Below are 18,670 nucleotides of genomic sequence, written 5' to 3' on the forward strand. Positions count from 1 at the left end.
CGATTGACGTATCCAAATGATAACTTTAAAATTAATTGTGATTTGCTAATTTAATTACTGGTCATCATTTGTATGAGTATAATTAAATTAAAATTTAATTTATTTGAAATTATCTCGAATGTCTCGTGTAAACTCGAAATTAGATGGATCTATTATCCTTTTTTTTGTTTATCAGTACAATTACAAAAAAAGTAGGCGCAATATAAAAAAAAAAATTGCAAGAGAATTTCCGCTTACTTCCAATACCTTAAGATTTGCATGGCATATATTGTGAGTATGTAAACATAAAATCCTAAAACGTTGTGATGTTCTAGGCAATAAATTTCGATTCATATATTTTGATTTTTTTTAACGAAATTTTTGTTTAAGAATTGGATGAGATGCTGAATCATACTGAAAGAACGAACGCCATATTTTAGAAGTAATGTCAAATTGAATCAATATACCCTAAAAGTTATCCTGCCGGCGTACCAGATGTAATTAAGTCATTTTTCGAAGTTATGAAACACTGAACTGTATTTTTTTAGTATTTATTTTGTATGTATCGGTAGAACAGTGTTACACAATCGTCCAATGAGTTACCTAAACAATTGCATATTTTGCAAAAATTTATTATGTATTAAATGTAGATAAATAACCAGCTATGTAATAAAAAATTACTTTATTGTGCGGTCATCCATAGCAACTCGATGAAGTTAGATTATGTAAAGCGAAATGATTTGTTAAAATCCCAATCCTAGTGCCTCTAGTGTAAGTTTACGGCGATCTGCAATTTTGCTTTTTACGACTGAAATGTCGTTATTCACCAACTCTATGACTTCTGAGCTAAGCTCTTTTTGGTGTAGCCTTTTTTTTATATAGCTTTTCGTTCTATTTGTCCTAAAAAGTCCAGTTTTGGTTGTCCTCATCCCCTCTATTTCCCCCCCGATTATATTAGTCATAAATTCATCATGGTTTAACTCGCGTTAAATTCATGATTAAGTATGTGCCCACGTACGTCTACGACTTCTGATATTTGAAATTTGAAATTGGCAAATTAACATATCACGAAGGCTTACGCCTATTTATATTATTCGTTTCAAACGGCCTTATTACCTGGAAAATTGTTCGCGATGATGCGGTACTTTTCCCGGGGTTGCTCTGTAAGCCTTTTTTTTTACGATGAAACATCTCTTAATGCAAAAAGTGTTAAAATACATACTAAATTTGATTTATCTTTAGATGAAGTATGTGATGTGATAAGATATTACGAGCTTCAAAATTTAATAACTCTATACTAATTCTTCGGACGACTTACACCAGGGGCCGCGTCACGTCTTTTCACGCGTCATTTACTGAGTAAGAATGTTACAGTAAAATTATTGTTTAGTGTAACTTAACAGTTTACGCAACGCTGGATTTAACTTTAATTTGTACATAGTGAAATATAGTGATCACATGGATATATAATTTTTCGCTAACGCATTCCAAAAGAATATTTCATTTCCCATAGATCGTCAAAGCAAAAGTACCCCAAATAAGTGTAGCGTATTCGACGTTAATTCTGGGTGTTATTTGCATATTCACATATTAACAGAATACATTGTTTATATTGTAGGTAAATAAATAATCTAAGTCTTAATAATAATTATTATTTATATTTATAAAAGGGAAAGTATTAATTGTTATGGAAATTCCTAATTTTAATATATTTTACCGCTAATGGGTGGAGCAGAGTTTAAAATGATACCTTCACAAATTATAGTTTATATTTTATTGTTATTATATAAAAATCCCTTATTTAATATAGTCATTCAAATAGTCAATGAAACATAAGTTTATTATCATATCCGTCCATTGATATAAAAGTAAAAAAATAATATTTTTATATTAGTTTTGATTTAGTGGGAAATTTGTTTTTCGCATATTGTTTCAGATTAACATCTTTGATAACATGAGGACTTTTTCCATGAACCTGTCCTTTTGAATACCTTCAATGGTATTTAATAAGTAGCCGACACAATTCTAGTGCAGAATTCTGTGTTAAGCTGCGTTCCAATTAACAGCATAATGAGAAAAGCATGAATGGCCCTGACAATTTTGAAGCTATGTAGCTTTGCAGGAATGGCTAGAGAGCTTTAATCAATTTCGGTTTACTTACATAAATTAACTCTTTCTTCGTTGGGAGTGTTCGGAAAACAACATATTAACCTCAGAATAAAGAACGTACAGTGTACACGACTAATATTGAAGCATCAAAAACCACCCCACTTTAGATTTGTTTCTCGAACAAACGGTTAGTCACTTTATACTATTTAGCGATTGAAAGTAATCATTTTACCTCTATAGTTCTAAACGTTTACCATAAAATTGGAAAATGAGAAAACGTTTGCGAGCTAGCAACATTCTCCGGGTGTAAAGTGAGATGTGCGCGAGGCGTTTTCACTTTTTCTGGACACAACGCACTGCATACAATAATGGCAGAACGAGGATTCTGTATGTTATTAATTACGGTACGTTTATACGGTGGCAACGTGACTGCCTCGTTGATCAACCCCAGAATGTAATCCAAAATCTTTAAATAAAATTAGAAAGTCAGAAGAGCCATCTTTATCGATAGGGATAAGAAGAGTAGGTAAATGATAGTACTATTAAATTTATCTTCGAACGGAAGAATTTGAATTCAATTTAATAATTACAATAATCAATTATCTAGCATATTCATAGTATAGTCTACGGATCACGACGAAATCGGTACGTATAGGGTTTTCCGTCAAGAAATTCTCTGTACCAGTCCTGTTGTGAAATTGCCGCTTTTCCATTGCCATTTCTAAAAGAGCACAGCTGGAGCCTACCAACGCAAAACATAAGAGAAGTGTGACGGGTCTTACTCTAAAATCTGTATTTTGTTCGAGAGGATGCCTTCGTGGCATGAATAGGCTAAAGATAATGGTGAATAGCATGCTAAAGTTGTTTACTGTAATGATTTTAATAATCATAGCTTTGGGCATTCAAACGCCCCGCAAGCGGATGTTTTTTTTTTTAGTTTTTTTTTTATAAATTTTTAATAGTGTTTTTTATTTTTTATAAGCATTGTTAAGAATTAAAAAACAAAATGAAAAAGAATTAATGATAGATATGCTTATATGCTTCGGGCTAGTAGTTATTTGGTGTGATTTTGTCAATGCTAAAAGCAAATTTGAATTCACCCAATAACTTTGTTCTATCCATTAGAATAACTTCTTCAAATTCTATCGAAAAGAGAAAAACTATAACATATTGTTTTTAATTTATCAAAAAACTAGATTATTTTTAAACATTGTTGCCATTCTTTATGATAATTCCAAATTATATTATTATTTCTATTTACATTTGTGATATGTAGTTCAAGCATTAATATTAATTTGTTATAAGATACTATAATACTTACCTATTTAAATAAAAATGTTTGTAAATAACGAATATGATTTTTATTAAATACTTACGTCGTCTATTTTATCTGAAAAATTAAAATTGTGAAACAATGTTTGCTTTTACTAATGTGAATTGTGAGCGCGCCAACACACCTGAACCTCTTCAACATATTCCACTTCCTGATTCCCCTTTTTCGTGGAGAAATCCTCATAGACATATACCCTTGCGCCACGGGTACGTTAGGTAATGTCAGAAATGAAAAAAATTACTACCTTTAACTACTGTACCTAATGACTATGTTGGAACTCTTGTAACAGAATAGAATAGATTAGAATGGGAATTATTGGCCATGACAATTTTCTGTTGCCATTGTAATCTGTGACTATCTGGCCTTAAATATAAAGGACTATGTAATGGTTGAGACAAGGGGACCCAGTCTCTCCAAATTTATTTACGGCTCTACTTGAATATATATTTTCAAAATTAAATTAGAAAAAGTATGGAATAAATATAAACGATGAGAACTTCAACCATTTACGATTTGCTGACGACAGTGCTGATTAGTAAGAATCATGACGATCTCTACTCCATGATTCAAACTTTAGACCAAGAGTGCCGGAAATGTGGTCTAGATATGAACCAAAGCAAGACATGTATAATTACGAACAGTGTAGAGATTCCTACGGTCATCCAATCTCAAACAATAAACTATGTCAATGAGTACATATATCTTGGGCAAAGCAAATCTTTTGAGGTTCACACAATCATAGAAGTGGAGCGACCAATTAAGGTCGCTTGGAGCAAATATTGGGCATTGAAACATATTTTTAAATCAAAAATACCCTTAGCTATAAAAAAGAAGGCAATGGACACCACAATATTGCCAACACTGTTGTACGGGTGCCAAACTTGGGTTTTATCAAAAAAAGTTTTAAATAAAATTCAGATTTTTCAGAGCGGCTGAGCGAAGTATGCTTGGCTTGAGATTAAGTGACCGCCAAAGAAACGCAGCATTAAGAAATAAAACACAGTTAATAGACGCCTCGGTACTGGCGTGCAAATGGCGATGGGCGGGTCATTTGGCGCGCTCTAAAGATGGAGCGAGCGAGTCTTGCACTGGAGGCCCCGTGACCAAAGCAGGCCGCGCGCTCGTTGGAGAGACGACATTGAAGCCTCACAGGGCCCACTTGGACGAGGTTCGCTAATAGAGTGCAGTGGGGCAAGATGGAGGAGGCCTTTACCCGAAGATGGGTACCCAACTAACTAATGCTTGTTTATTACTTAGATTCTCTTTATTTTGTTTATTTTTTTATTTTTTTGTAATTCGATGTTTAATATGTTACTTGGAATTAAATGGCTTATTTATTTATGTAATGGTTGTCACTGCGTATCTTTTTATGACAGCTTAGTAGGTACAGGTATTTCTCTTAAGAGTAATGATCTCAGAGAAAAGGTGTAGAACCAAAGTTTTGAATTGGTATGAATACTGTAACACCCAGCTTTGCACCCACTTTCAAAGTACATGCCATTGTATTCCTTTGGACTATTCACCACCGATTCTAATGAATTCTATTATTATAGATAAAAGCGAAAGCTAGAGAGGCATCCTATATCTTTGCGGTGCGCATAAAAAAGCGAATTTATTTACCTATGCATAATACATTACATGGTTCCTTTTTTTAGTTATGTTGTTTACGAGTTAATGTTTGATAAAACACGAATATTGAATATTTTCAATAGATATTTTCTAATTTATTTCAAGTTGTTACCTTTTTTTGCTTTTTGACAAATATAATTCTTATAGAACTCTTAATGCAGTCGATTCAAACTAATTGAAAAATTGTACTCCTAGGGGTATTCTTTTAGACTTATTGAATGACGTAGTGATTATATTTTCATTGCTATTCTGTTTTAAAATAATAATTATTATGATTTATTTATTGGGTGATCTTACCACGGATGAATATCGTAGACAGAGATACTTCTGTATCTACGATTTATTTAGTGTACACACATTGGAGGTCATTGCCTTTCCTTGTCCTTATCTGTAAAAGTAGTGACATCCTTTTCACAACTATCCATAAAGAATGGGACCGCAGTAATTTTAGTTCTCTTTATTAATGACATTTGCGTAGAAGTTTTTTACAAAGTCTAGATTGTTCGTCTTTGCCCGATTACAGTATCTGGAACCCAGACGAACAATCTAGACTCACGAGAAAGCTATTAGATGGGCCAACGCTTGACCTCAATACCTAGAGCCCAGAAGCGTAAGTCAGTTTAAAAAACGAATGTGTCAATCTGACAGTGTCATAACGTCATTTTTCATCAAGAAAAGGAAAATTTAACTTGTAAGATAAGCGATTCCTCCTGATTTTTATTTCAAAAGTATTTTAAGTTAGGTGGACGGACCTAAACAAGTTAATGCTCGCTGCACCTGATCCGGATAGAGCTCAAAAAATGGAGGTAGACGTGTATACCATTCCCGAATGTTCTCGTTTACCCCTCATCGACGAAACATCGGCTCTTGGGACTACGGCACCGAAAGACAGGTTCGTTATTTACAGTAAATACACATACCTAACGTCTTAACGAAATTTTATACATGTAGGATAACTTCTACAATTATAGTCAATGAGTTTTGAACAGATCCTTTTAGTATATGACAGTGAAATTCCTAGTTGTACTCATTTAAAAATAATATTCATAAAACTCCCACGCTACCACCTAAAACGTTCGTTATATTAGGGCATGCTCTACAAATTTTTTGCTTTGTTCTGTAAACTAAACATACCATCTGCTAAGAGTTTAAAATTTGTACATTAATAATAAAAGTTACTACACAAAAATTTACTATTGTGTCTTGCACAATACAATTTCTTATTACAATTGATATAGGCTGCCATTGAATAAGGCCTGAGACCTCATAGAGTAACCTATCAAATAGATCATGACAAACACGAAAGAGGCCTTCTTACTTTATGTACTTGTAAGTCAAGAGGGTACACCTTCGACAAAACAATTGCGAACTTATATACAAGTTCTTAATTATAATGGTTTATTCTGGGTTGTTATTTTGGTTGGATAGAATGGAGATAGCCCAAAGTGGTTATAGCCCAATGGGTAGGAATTAAACTTCCAACTGGTAACCCAGCACAAACCACTGAGTTATGTGCATTTTTAGCAATTAAAATATCACTTTATCCAACGTTCGAGGAAAACATCATGAGAAAACCTGCAGAGTTCTTCGTAATGTTCTCAAAGGTGTGTGGAGTCCACCAATGAGCACTGGGCCAGCGTGGGGGACTATGGCCTTAACCCCTTCTCATTGTGTATGTGTCTCATGTTATTGGGTTCATATGATGATGATGATGATGAATCCGGGTGGAGCATCTAAACAGAGCTCGGATTCGTATTGATTGCTAGTATCTAAAGACTGACTCTTAGGAATTGGAAATGTGTAAAATTTTAACTGGTTTTGGTCATTTATAATAGTATTTGTCTGGTTTGGGTTATTTTTCCAGTCAGACCTTGTGGTATGTTATGATGCAGTCTAGTATGGTAGTGGGCAAACTTAGCGGACTCACCTATTAGGGGTATTGCAGTTTTTTTTTTGTTTTGTTTGGCAACATGCCTGTTGGTAACCAGCCACAGCCAAACCTGCCACTAGACCAGATCATAGAAAATACTAACTACAAACACTGCAAAACAGGTATTTTATGTATTAGATATAATTTTATATTAGAAAATACAAAATTATAAAATTTGCTTCTGTTATTTAATTTTTAAGTAATTAATAAATTTAATTTTTGCTTTTAGTATACAAGAATCACGCTTATTTGCTTATCCGTAGTAATTTTAATACTATTTAAAGTACGGCCAATTTACCCGCAGACCAAATGTAAACAACAACAGGTTTAACCACAGGTGGAGTGGCAGGTAGTTTGCCTAGTTCTCCTTTTTCAATATGTATGATAGGTTTAACCTATAAGATTCAAAATTCATTTTTTTCAAGTAAGCCTAATGTAATCAGCGTTTTTAACATCATTTTACAGTTTACAATCTTTAATATTTTCAGAGTCTGCTTCTAAGCAGATTTCATCAATCGTATAGTAACCACGATTTATTAAATCTTATAACATATAGGTGAAGGTTATTTAGTGTTACGGTGAGCTTGTTGCGCAGAAACTTAAATGAGTATGTGTTTTAAATAACTGCCATACCCATAACAGACTGCATCACTCACTCACCTTAAATTCTACACAATATGCATAATCTCTTCGGGTCGCAGATTGCTACTTAGGCCTTTTGTATCCTACAACTTGAAGTGACTGTTTTTTTTTCTTTAAAAAAATAACTAAAACAATCTGTTTTGTAATATTGGAATGTACGCATATATTTTCTTTATAAATCTTTATTGTACCATGTACAACATTCTGAGTAATTACTAATCCAGTATAATGACTCATTAACAATATAAGGATATTGATCACATAAACATTTTAAAATCTGTATAGTGAACGAGCTGCGCTTTTTTTTTACTTTTTTTCTGTGACTGTAATCTCAATTGGTGGTAAGTTATGATACAGTCTAAGATGGTAGCGGACTAACCTGGTTATCCCTAACCGTGGCAGTTTAAATTAACCCTATTCGGTTTTTTCGCGATATCATACCGGAACGCTAAATCGCTTACCGCCACGTCTATGTCGATAGGCAGGTAACTAACCACGGCCAAAACTTCCACCCAGTCTAGAGCAGAGAAAATTCAGAAATAATAAATTTTTAAATTGCTCCTGCTGGGAATAGAACCCGGGATAGCTCACCAGCTCAAAACCGCAGCGCTCACTTTTGCGCCAGGAAGGTGGTCAAATGCTCCGCGGTGTTAACTGCGGTTAATCAGTCTGTACATATAGTTTTCTTTTACGTTTAAATGGAAAATATAATAACTCCATGTACTGTGAATATGTCAAGCGTCTACCTGTAAGTCGCGGGGTACCGATCGAGCTTGTCTATTATTTAATTGGATGTTTCAAAACACATTTCACAAACACATACATAATATACTTCTATACTACATAGTACATAGATAGTATAAAGGACAGTTTTGTTAATGCAACATTATGGTCAATATATGGTATGGTATGGCATTATTACTAGGATCATGTTCAGTATCACATTCAATGAGTAAAATAAACGCTCAGTTGTTGTCAGTGAAGTGACTTGTTGACTGCTACTATATATTGTATTTAAAAAAAACTATTTACTATAGGCATAGAGATTATGATGAAGTAAGTGTCAAGACAATTCATTTGTTGGTAAATATTGAGAAGCTATTTTTTATCAATGTCTTTACCTTGTGTGTTAATTATTGGTAGTATTGAAACAAGTCTTAAATCAAAGAATAAAGAGGCAATCCTTACTAATATGCGACATTGTGTTTGTTTGTTTGTCCATCCTTTGTGCCCTAACTAAGCAACTAATAAACTTGATTTTTGGAATTGAGTTTAAAAGGACGGATGGTAACATAGACTATTTTTTTTAACCCAGGGAAACAACCGGTTTTTTTTGTACTACAAGCTATATGTATAGAATGTATGAGTGCACGGGCGTGACTGAGCAACGCGAGATCTACCTGGGATCACCAGCCACTCTCCCAGAAGTCATGCTGGGATTCTGGAACGATCTTGGATGGCTGGAGTAGCGAGCGACACTGGGAAATTTCACGTACAACAAGCGAAGCGCTTACGTGCGGAAACTGCCCAGAAGAAGAAGAAGAAGAAGATGTATAGAATGTTTTTCAGTGTCTGGGTGTTTATCTGTATATTATAAATATTTATGTATATTATTTATAAAAATATTCATCAGTCATCTTAGTACCCATAACACAAGCTACACTTACTTTGGGGCTACATGGCGGATTTGTTTTTGTGTTAGAATTTATTTATTTATTTGACTTTGTGCAGGTTGATATCGGTGCTGGATCAGGTTGAGATGCGAGTGGAGCGTCTGAGGCGAGATACGGTGCGAATTGAGGAGGAGCGGGACTCCTTGCTGTCCACCCTGGACAGTGTGAAGCACTCCGAGCTGCTGGCTGAGATATCTGAATGTAAGTATTTTTAATAATCCTTACGTTTGGAACCCCAACTAGTAGGACAGATGACAAGAGACTGTGGATTTTCAAAGTGCCCAAGTTTTTTGTTACTTTTCTTATTATGGCAATAATATTTTCATTAACTTTTTGTGTAGACTAGGTATCATTAAAGAAAACCTATTTTATATTATTAGTCCTTACTTATAAAAGAAACCCCATATTTAATTAACCCCAACGTTTAATTATTTAAGTAACTCTAATTACGACATGGCACATAATAAACAAACGTGAATCTATCTGAACTTATATCCCACTGTCAATTAACTACAAAGAGATAACTTCTTCAATCTCTTCGTCCCTCTATTTTTCCCGCCATTTAATATAACCTTCCTTTTTCATCTGGGTTCCATTAACCACAGATTATGCATAATTTTGACCAGTCTGAACGAAGATACCTTTTTATTATTAGCCAAATGACATACACAGACAGATTTGCTAACATAAATTTCTTAAATGCTCTCATATTTGCCCATTAACGGCCCACAATGAGAAGGGGTCTCCCCACAATGAGAAGGGGTCTCCCCACAATGAGAAGGGGTTGAGCCCGTAGTCCACCACGCTGGCCCAGTGCGGATTGGTGGACTCCACACACCTTTGAGAACATTAGCCCCACTCGGGAATTGAACCCGATGACTATATATAGAACCTCATGATCCGTAGTTATAGCATACTAACCAATCAGTGGCGTGCAATTGGTTTCTTACCAGGGTATGCATACAGCAAGAAAATTGCATAAAACGACAAAAATCCTCCTCCTAAACCAGTTATATATAAATTTTAGGGTAGGCAGGGCTTTTGTGCATGTATGAAGTGCACGCCACTGTAACCAATAGAACAACGAATCCGTGAATGAGTTATATCCAGCAATGGACTTCTCATCAGTTGAGGCACGCAACTAAACTAGTTTTACCCTTGAGACGAATATATCTTTTGTGTCGAGTACAATTTCATTCATAATAAAAATTATAACTGATTATTCTGACTATTGTATGTAAATCAACTGCTTAATTCGATAGCGCCCATAACTGGCAGGTCACCTCATTCTTTGTATAGGTAAACATTCACAGACAGTGCAATGAAAATTGAACCTTATCTGTACACATAATTGCAATTTAAAAAAGTGCGTTTAGTTACTTTTTATCGCGTGTAAAACCGCGGTACGCAGCTAGTATAAATAAACTATTGTATATTCTCTCACAGCTTTTCCAAGTCTCAGAGCGCTGGCGCAAAAGTGGAAATAATATCCAAATATGTGTAACAATGGTAAACTTCGTGGACCGCTTAATTGTATCCCAGGGGATATATTTTTGGTCTCCTGCCACTGCTAGCCCTGCTGGGAGAGGTCATTATTCCAGCTGTGGACTGTTACAGGCTATTGATGAATAAATCTACAGAATAACAAAACAAATTGTACCTTATTTCCAGGTGATAAGGACGACATTGCCCGGTACGCGGACCGCATCCTGGCGCGGGCTATGACCGTGGAGGTGGCGGTGCGGACCGACCGTGACCCGCAACAAGAAGACGCTCTGTATCAGGTTGGACATTTGATTAACTCGCTCTCTCTTTAGTCGGTCCCTCATGACTGAGGATCGTGATCACTGCTATGACTAGTAATCTTGTGATATATGATGTATCTCCATCGGGTCCTGTCCTTGGCCATTTGTACTGCCTTGTGAAAGGCACGGGCACCGGTTTCTCTTAGTTGATCTGACCACCGGGCTGGAGATCTGCCACGAGGACGTTCTGCCGTGGTGCGTGGACGTACCGTTTTTTTTTTATTAACATCTATCATGAATATCAATTAATAAATGATGATCAAACCATTGCGGTGCTGGAATGGCATCGCACCGGTGAACGCAGCGTTGGTAGACCTCTCCACGAGTGAGTGGCATATACCCTGAGAATATGCTTTCATGACATAAAGATTTCTGCACTTTCTACGCTGATATTACCAATTTATGTCACTTTCTAGTAATTCGATTGTTTCCACTGTCTTTTTATGAGATATGAGTTTACTGTATTTATGTAATTTTGGTGGTTTACCGGCCAAATATATGTAATTTATTTGGCCGGTAGACCACGACAGATATGAACTTTCGTACAACTTTTGCCGTCCGTTGCTCGGATGTTTACGAGTTACTCAGCGGGCGATGGAGAGAGCTATGCTACGAGTCAAGAGATCTATTCGTGATAAAATCAGAAATGAGGAGATCCGTAGGATAACTAGAGTTACGAACATAGCTCAGCTAGTCGCGAAGCTGAAGTGGCAATGGGCAGGGAACATAGCTCTGAGAACCGATAGACGTTGGGGTCTTAAGGTGCTGGATTGGCGACCGGTAAACGCAGCGTAGGTCATCCCCCAACGCGGTGGACAGATGACATCAGGCGAGTTGCTGGGTGCCGCTACAAAAGACCTATGTCCAGCGGTGGACGTCCATTGGTTTAAATTGAAAAACACTTTGCACACTATCAAGTCTAAAGCAAGATAATGTTGTCATTGGTGTTCACACAGCGGTTTGCGCTCTCAATGACCTTAAAAGCAATACATTCGTTCCAGGTGAACCTGCTAATAGACCAGCTGGTGGTCTCGGTACACGAAGACACAGTGATAGCGCACTCGCGCTGCCAGACCTACATGAACGCGTGCACCTCTCAGCCCGACAGCAGCAGCGGCACCGACAGAAACTTCGAGACCGCGATCCTGGGCTGTACCCTCGACGACCAGAAACGTATCAAGAAACGCCTCCAAGGTCTCCTGGACTACATCGCGAAAATGAACGTGACCACGTGCTCGTGAGATACGCAAACATTACCCAGTAACTTTTTAAATAAGCGTTTATGCTTCGAAGTTTCAAAGTTATCGCGAGTTCGCCTTTAGAGTGCCTATGCACTGGGTGGGACCTATTGTGTAACTGTTGACAGGTTGCCATCCGGATCTTTTCATACATATCATTTAATCTGTGGTTCTACTCGTCGCGAGTTTTGTATGGAGTCGACCTGTCTGTGACCGGCTGGGAATTGGCAGAAAAGTTGACACAATTATAAAAATGAGCTTTATTAACCACAATCATTCATGCAGCAACATTTAAATAATTATAAAAAGAGGATAGGAAAAAACCTTTTTTTTTTTTCTTTATTGTTCAACATAGAGAATAGAAATATTACGAACTTATGCTTGGTAGCTCCCCTCGTATCAAACAACACAGGGTTTATGTAACCAGATATAATGAATATTTAATTTTGAAATTATAATCCCAAACCTATTATTTAGGTTATTAAAATATACTTTGCGTCACTGTGGTTAATAAGGTCAGCAGCACCATTGCAATGCGAGGTCCAGCTGCCGTAACGTTCAACCTTTCTGAAAGTTCGTCTCCATACGTAATACAAGTTCTGACATAAGTGAGATTAGTATTTTTTTTCAATAAATAAAATTGCAAAATCTAGCGATCTGCCATGACAGGTGAAACGGCGAATGACGTCACGTCTTTGTAAACATTATTTTGTACACTTTGAACTTAATATTGGCGTATATCAAGTATTATGCGATTTCAAACTATCAGTTGCTCAGCTTTGTGTTATCTATACTAAAAACAAAAACCTTTAGCTATGGGACAAGAATTTACTAAGGCGGATAGCTCTAATTTTGTTACAACGTCACGAAGGCGGCCATGACACCTGACGAGCGTTTTCGCGGGAAATATTTTTTTGAAAATATAATTTACAATTTAGATCAACAAAACCTATAGTTTTTTTCTCAAAATTAGTCATCACGCCTTTTGCGGTTGTACGTGTCAAATCGCCAACAATACTGTCATTGAATTAGTACAATACAGTGCGCAGTTAGCCCAGTGCATAGGTCCCCTAGGCCTCTATACGAGAATGTAACGTTTGTATCGCAAGCTAAGATTGTCATTTTATTAATAAAGCAACTTAAGTCGTTTAAAAAAAAAATTACATCGTGTAACACAGCTTTTTAACTAAAATTATGAGCTTGCCGGTTTCTACAATAAAATTGAATTATTTTAATAAATTTTTTGTTTATTTTGTTCCAAATTTGATTGTAAACTTATTGATGTTCTGCTTTGGAATTTTTCGCCCAAACTGGTTAGCCTGTGATACTTGACGAATCACCTGACAGTGTCAAAATCTCCAACCATAGACTACAAATATATAATATAATAAGAAATAAAAATTTTATGTGGTGTAGTTTTTTTAGCACTCGTTCACTTAAAATTTTTGTGAAATTTGCATTGCTGTAAGCATTTAAGTAGTTTCTTAAGGAGACCGTCTCTTTTAGAAACTACTTAAATGCTCAGAGATGTTTGCAAAACTTTGCGGATGACGTCCGAACTAAATTGTAAGTATTGAAGCGGATAATGTGATCTTCATTTTGGTGGCCTAAGTTCTTTCGATCAATATTGTACTAGATATGCCATACGGAATGTGACGTTTCTTATACTTATTATTTTGTTAATAAATATTAAAATGTTATCCTTTTCACAATGTTCCATGTAGAAAAGGACAGCACTACTTTCAGCCAATTGAGTTCCGAATTTTGTGTTCTATCTTTTTCCTTAGTGGTGAATCCTTTTCACAATGGTTCCTGTAGAAAAGGACAGCACTACTTTCAGTCAATCTAGTTGAGTTTAAGATATGTGTTCAAAAAATTGGCGCCATATGTACTTAACATTATCGTTCCGTAACTAGATGAAAGCTTCAAGAAAAAAAGTGAGACATAACAAAATTCTGCATTATGAATAAGTGAACTGTAACTGATCTGTGAACGCACTCCGGTTGCGAAAGCCAGAGAGATGTGGGTATGAAACCCATGTCGGTTTCAAAATTTTGGATATGGATTTCTAAAATAAAATATAAATTTAAATTTGTCTTCTATGGTTTTAAATCATTAAATATAATGTAAATTATTAGCACGTTTTAGTTTTAAATTATTTGATCGTATTTTCGGACGCTTCGCATACACACATTAGTTTTCTTATGAAAAAATTACTTATTTATTACGCACACTTTTTGAAGATCTACAGCATATCTAGTGTTTTATTGATCGAAACTATCTGTCTATTATATTAATAATATGGCCTTACTAATAATTTCCGATATTGATAAGTAAGTATGTATATTATCGCATATACTATTTTTAAAGGATATTTTGTTTTTTATTACACCTTCATTGTTTTAATACTTATGCTATATTACATAATACCTAGAAATATAGTTTTGAATAGGTGTGAATGTTGAGGAGTAATTTTAAAAGCTGAAAAAATATTGTTTTTTTAATTAATTAGAAAGATTTCGCCATCCGGACCGTAAATTAATTTTTTTATAAGGATTTTCGAAGATTGGGGTGGGAACTCCGATGGATAACGGAAAATCACATATGTTAACAGTTAACTGATAACCTTTAGTTATTTGCACATAACAACTAACAAATTATATTACTAACGGTTATTTTGCTAAATATCTCAGTACTCGGCCACTTGCCTCGGAGAGCACATTAAATCGACGATCACGGTAACAGTAGCAATATTAACCACTTAAGACCACCAGTCCGCATTGGTGGTGTTCCGCGGTGGTGGGCTTTTTCTTTAACACGGTATCCTATAGTTATATAAGGATGCCTATTCCCAGCAGTGGATGAGACGAAACAAATTAAATCGCCCAAGGATCATTATAATAACGGCCCACTACACACATAGTGCGAATTGATAGACTCCACACAACTTTGTTAACAGGTTTTCTATTCACTAATTTATTTTGTTCGATACAATCAACATTAATTTTATTCTATACAAAAGTGCCCAAAAACGTCAAAAATAATGCACAAAATACACTTAATTTTTTTACAATCAGTCTTACTGTATTAATCGTGTATGTAAAATTCATATATGTGTACAAGTAATACACCTTTGTATGCTTATCTATGTTTTTTTTTTTTAAAACAAAGACGAGTTCATTCTATTTTTATTTATTATTTTATCACTCTTACTGTATTAATCGTGTATGTAAAATTCATACATGTGTACAAGTAATACACCTTTGTATGCTTATCTATGTTTTTTTTTTATGAACAAAGAAGAGTTCATATTTTTTTTTTTACTTAATATTGCTCGTTTTCTTCGTCTGCGTTTATTACGGTTTTTGCCGGAAGGACGAACAAACATACAGACATTCACATATTCATTTATAATAATAGTGAGTATAAGTCATTTTTTTAAATGTTTTATAGTTATTTTACATCTTTCAAAATTTATGACTATAGTTCATTCATGTTAAGAAAAGAGTTATCGATTTATCCGACCGCCGGCGAGAAAACGACTAACTATCGTCGATTTTCTCTCAAGAAACGCACAATAAATGTACATTCCGTGTTCCGTGAAAGAGATGCATATATATTAAAAGTTTCTCTGTGACTGTTCACACTGCCGGCGACGACTCGCTTTACTAGTTTTGTCGCTGAGCGACGAGCTTTCTGCAATAAACTCGGTCAGCGATACTTGTTCAGCGATGCTCGCTCGCTCGATCATTTGTTTACAGTGCGGCATTGAATCGGCAGATGTATGGATAGCAATAACGTATGAATGGCGCGAGTCATCGCTCGTCGCACTTATAGCCCGGCTCGCTTAGTCTAATTTAGGATGTTAATTTTGGCAGTGGCGTGCAGTCAAGTTTCATATTTTTCCGGTAAAATATAAATAATAAATATAATCGAACATTAAAATAACACAAATGTCTGACTGTAATAAGATATTCTGAGAATATTAAAATTACTTCCAATTATTTAATCACGTAATTATTTGTTAGAATAAACTTACTTCAGTAAAAAAAAATATTTCAGTTTAAAAATAATTACATATTAATGTTGCCAGTCATGTAGCATGTAAAATTTAGAGATGGGAATAATTTTAACTCCCCACCAATCCGTATTAGAGCAGCGCGGCAAGTGTATACTTTTAAACCATCTTATATTTGAGAGGAAGAAGGCCTTTGCACATCCGTAGAACGTCAATTACCTATTTTTCATCTTTGTTTATAAAAATTACCAGATATTTATATTGTGGATTAAATCTAAAGTTTGTTTTCTTGGATTTAATAGTAAATGTAAAATTATACTCACTACGCCAATGTTATTTATGTTTAATGATAGCTCTGTTAAGCCATACTAATGCATTAAGAACGCGAAGTACGTCATCTACAGATGGGCAATTAGCAATAAAACTGAACTAGTTTTCCAATGTCAGGGCATATGAGTATCTGAGTGAGACGATTGTAATGATTGTTTGAATTGTTAAATACAATATCCTGATCTCTTTAAACCTTTCAAATATATTCTTTGTGACGCGTGTTCATAAGTTTTTATTATAATATACATTAGCCTTAAAGATAAATATTGAATCATTAATCGTGTTTTATTAAGCTCCTGATTCCGTAACATCCTTACAAAAGCTGTTTGAATCTTTTGATATGGAGCCTGCCATTTTGTTTTTTTTTTTATAAATGAAAAAGAGAGCCACGCTTATTATAAATTACTCTGATAACATTTAGGTAATTAAAGATACTGAGATTATAACTCAATTTATTAATGAAACCAACATGAACAAATAGATACAAAATTTAATTAATAAAATAATGCATAGTATTTACATGAATTAATTAATAACTAATTATAATGGTATAGAATAAGGTTAGTTTGTGTAGAAAATAGTTTTTACACGACTGCTTAACTAATAACCTAATTACATATATTTACACGCATAAAAATCTCCAAAACCCCTGTAATTGTATTTTAATAACGGCGACAAAATCGTCTTAAGTGCATGCTCTTGTCACGAGTAAACATTCACTTGTACTGTGAGCAATAATATATATATTAAGTCTGTGCCAGTTTAAGGCCTATTGTTATGGTGTTAAGGTTCAATTTAGCTTGCATTATCGGAGTCTAGGCATTTATCAAGAGATGCACGCAGGACGTGTGCAAGCTAATTTCAACAACAACAACAACAATAACCTATTCTGTTCCAATCATAGAAGTGTGGGTTATACTCGGTCAAGGGGGCATTGAAGGTGACTATCCAAGCGTCAAAGTAAGTCGAAGTCAGTGTCTCACAGTAGGGCATCCAAGTTAGGATTGACGTCTCCTCTTCCACCACCGATGTCATCGAGCCCTGGAGCTAAACTTCTAGCGAGGATCCCGCTCATCCCACCCCTTAGTTATCGAGTAGTCCTTTTGTTATAAAACGCTGTAAAGGTGAATAGTAATTCACTCGTTCGTATGCACTGTGAGTCTTCAAAATATGGATAAAAATCATTGTCTTTTTTAACTATCTAACATAACTTGTTTCCTTGGTTAGTTTTACAGAATTCGGCAAGCGCTCTTAAGAACGTTTTTCTTCTTTCCGCCGGCCCGGTGCTTCGTGGGTCGCAGTAAGATTGTACCGTTGCTGTTGTGGTTTGTGAATGTACCTGCAATAAAGCAACTTTGCAAATGTTTGTTTGTGTGTTCTTTGGAGGGATTTCCCCGTTGTCCCCTATTAGCCTGGCAATAGTTAGTTATTTCAACCGCTGAATTAGTTTTGTAACAACAACTACAGGCTGTTTTCGAAACTGTTTCATAATAAATATGCATATGTCTGCAGCTTTTTCGAAGGGCAAATATTGATCCATTATTTACGGGATACCCTGTTTTTAGTAAGAAAAATGTAGTTTCTTGTACACTCGGACCTATTACTGCTTCTTAAGTTAGAGCCAAAATTGATGCCATTCAGTTGGAAACAAAACAAAACGACAGCACACTGCCACAATTTGAAGTCTGTAGTTTAAACCTAAAAGCTGAAAAAGTAGAGGTTGCAGCCATTGATTACATTAATATTTTGCAATGTAATTAATTTTTATTGTTTGAGAAAGATGGGCCAAGTGGAGAATTTATAATTTCTAAATGTTTACTGGTCTGGTCGGGAGATTTCGGCCGTGGCTAGTTACCATGCTACCGAGAAAGGTTTAGCTAAGCTATGCATTGTAACATTCCGGTACAATGTCGCGTAAAAACATCGTAGTATGCTTTTGTTATAACTGCCATACCTCTGGGTTAGTCCGTTACTGTCTTAGACT

The 18,670-nt window shown here is 35.3% G+C and overlaps 3 protein-coding genes across 3 annotated transcripts in view; 2 read left to right on the top strand and 1 right to left on the bottom strand.

Moving 5' to 3' along the window:
- Nucleotides 1-3,910: 3,910 nt before the first annotated feature.
- On the top strand, nucleotides 3,911-4,598 carry LOC120633456. Its single transcript, XM_039903664.1, has 2 exons — nucleotides 3,911-4,287; nucleotides 4,349-4,598. The coding sequence occupies exons 1-2, from the start codon at nucleotides 3,911-3,913 to the stop codon at nucleotides 4,596-4,598; spliced, it is 627 nt and encodes a 208-aa protein (XP_039759598.1).
- A 1,070-nt stretch (nucleotides 4,599-5,668) lies between these two features.
- On the top strand, nucleotides 5,669-14,707 carry LOC120633200 (BAG family molecular chaperone regulator 2-like). The gene is made up of 4 exons (XM_039903342.1): nucleotides 5,669-5,942; nucleotides 9,354-9,496; nucleotides 10,967-11,079; nucleotides 12,102-14,707. The coding sequence occupies exons 1-4, from the start codon at nucleotides 5,815-5,817 to the stop codon at nucleotides 12,339-12,341; spliced, it is 624 nt and encodes a 207-aa protein (XP_039759276.1). The 5' UTR covers nucleotides 5,669-5,814; the 3' UTR covers nucleotides 12,342-14,707.
- A 2,518-nt stretch (nucleotides 14,708-17,225) lies between these two features.
- LOC120633300 (ras-related protein Rab-23) overlaps nucleotides 17,226-18,670 on the bottom strand; it is a 39,988-nt gene continuing 38,543 nt past the window's right edge. Inside the window, exon 6 of the mRNA XM_039903490.1 lies at nucleotides 17,226-18,025. Coding sequence (XP_039759424.1) covers nucleotides 17,916-18,025 — 110 coding nt within the window. The 3' untranslated portion in view covers nucleotides 17,226-17,915. The remainder of the gene's footprint in view (nucleotides 18,026-18,670) is intronic.

The sequence above is a fragment of the Pararge aegeria genome, chromosome 21 (assembly GCF_905163445.1).
Source record: "Pararge aegeria chromosome 21, ilParAegt1.1, whole genome shotgun sequence".
Classification (NCBI taxonomy): domain Eukaryota; kingdom Metazoa; phylum Arthropoda; class Insecta; order Lepidoptera; family Nymphalidae; genus Pararge; species Pararge aegeria.